The sequence below is a fragment of the Trachymyrmex septentrionalis genome, unplaced genomic scaffold (genome assembly GCF_001594115.1).
Source record: "Trachymyrmex septentrionalis isolate Tsep2-gDNA-1 unplaced genomic scaffold, Tsep1.0 scaffold69, whole genome shotgun sequence".
NCBI lineage: Eukaryota > Metazoa > Arthropoda > Insecta > Hymenoptera > Formicidae > Trachymyrmex > Trachymyrmex septentrionalis.
Genome location: NW_017305873.1, coordinates 2,538,047 through 2,544,597, shown reverse-complemented (window position 1 = coordinate 2,544,597; position 6,551 = coordinate 2,538,047). Strand labels below are relative to the sequence as shown.

Genomic DNA, 6,551 nt, shown 5'->3' with positions numbered 1-6,551 from the left:
AGATTATCAATCGAAAAAAGTGCTGTTACGAACAGCTACAAAAAAAAACGTATTGTATTTTTTAATCCTAAATCCATCGCGCACATCGACTAATTCTTGTTGCTCGGGTTTGTGAATTTTTTTTTTTCTTATCATATTGTAAAATGTATTTTTAAATAGTACGCGAGGCTAGCGTAATTTTCTAATAATTTGTACTCGCGTAACTGCTAGAAATGGAAAAAAACAAGGTAAATTGTAAACATTTTTCAGAAACGCTGAAAAGAAAATGAAGTGATAACGCGCACCATCTCGTGCGATCTCCATTTGAATACGTTAACACGTTTCTTATCTCGTAATTTCATAATTACACCACGCCGCATCGATCGCTATACACATCGAGCGCAAACATGAGGGAATACACACGCGACAATAATTTCACAATGCTGGTACGCGATGGAGTGCACGCGGTAACGGCGTGCCCCGCAATGGCGAATGACAACTACGTCTGGTCGCATTACTTGATTTTTATGTACACGTGTCTTCTAATAATTTGTACTCACTTAACTCGCGATCGTTATACACATCGGCGATCAATTGTTTTTCACAACGATTGTCTCGCAATAAGTAGCTTAGGATTTTTTTATAATTAAACACACCTTTAATGTTTTTCATCGCCGGGAAAAAATTCTCGCTCTCCCGACATATGAATTTTTTTAAAGAGATTATGTTTAGTTGATACTTCGGAATTTTTGATATTTTTTATCAGCTAGAATGGTACGCAGTTTTTAAATGTATAAACTTTTAGACTAGCTTTTTCATAATATGGATATTTGGCTTTTTCTCAACATTCTTGATGATCAGTTCTAGAACTGAAAATAACGTACACTTAAAGTTTCATTTAGCTCTCTAACGAACTCTCTTATCTTCCTTTGTGTGGCACATTTCTATGGGCGTTTTGTAAGAAAATAGACTTTCAACACACTTCGTCTAAGAATTTAGAACTTCTATGATTTTTAAATACTCACGTTTATAAGAAATATAGTAAAGCTTTGTTAGGATCAGCTTTATCAAATTTGACAACATGTAAACTTTATTCTAATCACATTGTATATTTACAATAAACATGAATCACGATCAAATCTTTTTAAATAATTCCGTTTATCACTCTCTGAAAGTACTCTCAGAAAGCCCAATTCTTCTCAATGCAATTTCATAAAATTACTTGTCCGCACTACTATATCGTACTTAAACCGAATACTCTCGTCAACGCTACGATTCCGACTACCATTGACAGTTTGCTACTCGCTAAACTGTTCGTTACCCGATTTATTTGTCCTAAGATGTAAACAGAAAACATAATAAGACCGCTTTTCGCTTTGTCAGGTCTAAGCATTTATACTACATGTATACAATATATTATATGTTTGCTGATGTCTAGAATCAATAAATACATAAAGAATTTTTGTTTTGAAATATTTAAAAATCCAACTAGATATAGATCTGAAAAAGATTTTATTTAGATTATTAAAATAAGTATAAAGAATGCTTAAGTATTACTGACATGTTGCAAAAAGTTTTAATATTTTAGTAATTAATTTGAGCATCCTACATAATTATTTCTATAGCGCAAAATTATTTTCAGATTTATATCTAATTAAATTTTTAGATACTTCAACAAGATCATTTCTGTGTCTTATCAAGATAAGTATCAAGTTAGATATCAACTGTGAATAAGATAGGTGAAAGTAGAGCATTGAGAACCACATATCGGTCATAGAATCGTCGATAAATCATATCAATCGTAGAATAACGCGAATTCTTTTGGTTCAATTGGTGCAAGTAGCGAATTAACATAGACAGGAAGAATGTGTGAGAGAATGAGAATTTATCAAGTAATAAAATAAAGGCAAGCGTTTGAAGGTAGCTTATAAAATGTAAACTTTAAATTGTGTGTACAAACTCCGATTTCCAATACCAGAGTTCAAATCTACAAATTTTTTATGTATTTCTAATCGTGTGAAAGTAATGGAAATTTATATTCAATTTACTATTGTGGCATTATATCTGCGAATAACTATCAAGTTATCTTAAAAAATAAGAACAGACATTACGATTTTTACAGAGATTACGATTTTTATGAACTTTATTTTCGTATATTTTTAAGCAATGCAACAAAGCGATTGCGATACCAAATAATTAAACATTATTATTATATATTTTCATATAATTTGCCCATCGATATTTGCATATCTTGACTCTTATTGCTTTTTTTTTGTTTTTTTTTTATTATATATTTTTATTTGTCCATACTTTTATTATATTTTATTGTTGTACATATTTTAACAATGTCACAATCTTATTAATACTCTGTACTTCAATCATACGATCTTTGCACGAAAAATATTATATTTAAAAAATCTAAAAAGCATTATATACTGAGAAAAATCTAATTTTATTAATTCTTAAACAAAATTACACGCAGATAAAATTTTCCACTAAATTTGTAACAAGATAATTTTAATCTAAGAAATGACAAAGCGCTGTTTGCATAACACATTTCCTAGCTACGAAGAATCCCTGTGCCCAATTTACATCGAGTTTCTTTCGTCGCCGAAAAGCACCATAAATCTGCTTAAAGGGGACTCGAGAATCCGATTTCGCTAGATCACCATCTGCTTAACGTGTCTAGAGGACGCTCGTTAATTCTGGTGCGAACAGGTAAAATTTACGCACGATTTGTTGGCAGCGATTTCGTCGGTAGCGGCCGTGGCCCGACGTTCCTGTTGCATGAACGCAACTGATGCTATTTCGGCAAATTATCGCACAGCTTGCCAAACGACGCTTTTTTCTTCCATTATCGTATGTTCGGCGAATCGCGTATTCCTAATTAACGGAATGGAGCGATCAACACTCCTAAACTGAACTAGCAGAAAACAGAAACTAGTTGCTTATCTTATTTTTCGCAGTTTTAATAAACTTTTTTTCTTTAATTCAAATATCTTTCGAAAAATAATTATTTGATATTATGATTAAAGAATTTAAAAAATCCCAAAACGAGGAAATAAAGAAAAAAAAGTTCAGGATTATAAAAATCTAAAATTAATATATTCCAGAGAGAGATATTTAATTTAATTTACTGATAAAAATTTTAATAAATAATATCTAATTATATACCAGTTGTGTTTGTGAAAATGTTTGTAGATGCATTATTAAAGATAATTATAATTATGGACTTGAATATGTGCGCATGTTTTGCTAATAGTTGGCTAATAGTTTAAATGTTGAAGTTAACAGATGCGAATATGTAATAGCCTGTTCACCTCCGACGAATCGCAAGCCGTCGGATAGAAAAGCGTGTCGTAACGTGGCGGACAGAACGGAAGGCGCCATACAAATACTCTAACACCAACAAGCTCTAAATAAGCTCGTTAAATCGTAAACTCAGTTATCCCCAAGATGAACCCGTAACTTAACCTCTTGCAACTCGAAAAGACTTTTATTGCAGCGCTAACAACCATGCGAGATGATTTGATTCATTAAATCAAATTTTCTGTGGTGACATAAAGTACGTGTTAAAGTACGTGTCGTTCTTCAAATAGGCATACAATTATTAGAATTCTTTAAATTACTGAGAATAATAATAATTTTTAACGGAATAGATAAAATATAAGATAAATAAGGCAAAAAAGAGAGATAAAAAAAGAATCAAGAAGAAGATTTGAAAAAAGATTATCCAGGCTTCATACAAATAGCAATACTTTTTTAACAATTTGATATTTAACTCGTTTTCTAAACTAATTGCATGTATTTCTTGAATTTCTTCTCAATATTATAAAAATAAAGCACACAACAAATTTTATTTTAACAAAATATGAAGAATTTTTATGCTATTCTTCTCTGCTATCTTTAACTTGTTCGTGTAGAATTTCTCAAAAGATTGTTAATCAGTTTTAAAACTGCTATTAAAACTTTACGATCAATCGTGAACGAAAATGCTGACTCGATATGAAGAAGACAGCAATCCAATGAAAATCAAGACGAACGAATTTTCTTGAGCACATTTTCGTTCTCGACTATACAGAATTAGGATCTGTCTTCGTGACAGACTACATTACAGTATCTTACGACATCGTGAGGATACGATTAAATTGTTTTACGACGATGTTGCAAAGTGCGTTCCACCGTTTACGACCATCGCTGCCGGCAGCGACGCACGGAACGAGCCGCGTTCGCGTTTATCACTTCAACGTCTGACATTTCCATCAGCTTCGCTTCTTCTTCGCGTCCGCGTTCCGTTTGCGATAGTTTATTTCTCACGCTTTCCATTGTCGCACCTCACAGTTTGGAAATGTCAAATGTATAAATATTTCAAATCAAAGAAAGTAATCGGCAACAACGGAACCAACGACTCCATTTTCGAAGAACTCGTTTATGAAAATTCACAAAATTTTGATTGATAACAAACGAGTATTGTCTCTATTGAAGCGGTTCAATATCTACAAATGATTAAAGATTTCTTGTTTGTCAATGTTCTTATCTTATCATTTAGCTGAAATTATGTTAGCCTTCATCCTATCAACAACAAACTGATTTTTGTAGGATTAACGTTATCCAAGTATTGATAAGTAATAATTGATCAAGCTACTCTGAAATGTGAATGTCACTTCTGCTTTTCAAAAGTTCTTTTTATTTGCCATTAAAGCAAAAATGATAAATCTTTTCATAAAAGATTATATTGCTTTGTGAATTCGATTGAAGATAGATTAACATGTACTCGATTTTATGGACTCCATGATTATTTTCATAAATGATATGTAAAAAAGTCTATGATACTTATATATATTATATAAGATATATTGTATGTACTTTGGGATACGCTAATTATGTTGTAGTAATAATTATTCTTAATGCTGACTGTGCTCAGTTACTTCAGTTAAAAAGTATATAACTTAGCAGCCAACATTAAAAAATCTTGTTATTGTTAAAAAAATAGTTAGTGTTCCCAATCCATACATTATAGACCTCTAAAGAATGTCTTAAAGATGTTTAAATGATAGCCCTGTGTTCTTTGAATGTCCTAAGGACATTTTCAAGATATCTCTGATAAAATGTAGAAAGGTATCACAGTCCCTATACAGGTATTACAGTCTCGCCTAATATATAAAGATTATGGAAGTATTTAAATCAAGGATGAATATTTTTTAAGAAGTTGGTGATTTCTATATATCATCATATTCTATAAAAAAAGAGGTTCACTTACAATGATCCAACGTCGACTCAGCAACAAATCCGGCTGGGCATTCTAGGCTGGTATTAGCGGTGGTAGCAGCGTTGCCGATGCCCTGCAGGTGGTAATGCCCGAAGGACGGACCCCTGGGCGCCATGATGGCCGCGATGCTGAAGTCCGTCGCTTTTCCCCTCTCCCCCTTCGTATGCATCCCTCCTCGCGCGCGCAACGACACTTACTCGTACGCGTTCAGTCTCTCGTTACTCCAATCTTCTTGCTTCGATCGATCCGTCCTTTCTCCCTGTCCCTAATGTCTTCTCGACGGTTTATCTCGCCGTCGCGAGGTCCTCTCTTCTTTAAGGAAAGTCGAGAGAACCACCACCCTCACATGCAATAAGGCATATTAAACTCTCTCGTTGTCCTTTCTTCTTCTCTTTGTCCTCTTTGTGTCACCAGGCGTTCCTTCGTATCGACATGATGGCTCGTGGCAACGAGAGAGAGGCGCCTCCACCTCTCCCCTTGAAACAAACGCGAGAGAGCGGTATCCAGTTGTTACGGAGGACGTTCCGGTAGGTCGCGAATCACTGTCCACCTTGGATTACGAAACGCTACGTCGTCACGACGGATTGATCGTCGCTGTCGATTCCTGCCGCCTGGATTTTACGAGGAACGTAACAACGTAACAACGCGTCTGCGCTGGTCGACTTCCCGGACTCCACTGGCTAACCGTTCCTCCTCCCACGCGCACCGACTGCCCCACCACTGGCACCGTGGAAGCACGGCGATTTCGCGCAGCGTGACAACAGGAGAAGAGCTACTGCGCGCGCAGTATCGACCGGCTCGGATGGGCGGGGCTTGGCGGTTGGCAGGAACGCTTTACCATTTAGGCCTTCTCTTTCTCTTTGCCTTCGTCGAACCGTCAACCTAACTGCAGGATCACGTGATTCGATGAAGGCGGCGCGTGAGGGAGAGGCGCTTCTCCTCGCTCGCCACACCCTGTAAACCAGCAACACAACCACCACCACCACCACCACCACCGTCAAACCTGACACCGACTTTCCCCACCCAGCGGCGACGACGACGACGACGTGGGTATCTCGGAGTGGCGTGGCAGCGACACGGTGGCCGCGCAACGACGAAAGAGAGATCGATCGACCTCTCGCGTCGGATGGCCGGCCTTCGTATATGTATCTACGTATGTACCTCCGCCGCACTCGCAGTGGCGTAGAACGAGGCTGCGAGGGGCAAGAATTACAGGAGTGTAAGAATGATTTCCTGTCTGTTGATTAACGCAAACACCTAAACCACTGGCGCACAGTTAATAGATGCTGTCTAATTAGACGAT

General features: G+C 36.4%; 1 protein-coding gene across 1 annotated transcript in view; it reads right to left on the bottom strand.

Annotated features, from left to right (window-relative positions):
- LOC108753389 (T-box transcription factor TBX20-like) overlaps positions 1–5,853 on the bottom strand; it is a 71,170-nt gene extending 65,317 nt beyond the window's left edge. Inside the window, exon 1 of the mRNA XM_018494924.1 lies at positions 5,240–5,853. Within this exon, the coding sequence (XP_018350426.1) occupies positions 5,240–5,417 (178 nt within the window). The 5' untranslated portion in view covers positions 5,418–5,853. The remainder of the gene's footprint in view (positions 1–5,239) is intronic.
- Between the last annotated feature and the right edge of the window lie 698 nt (positions 5,854–6,551).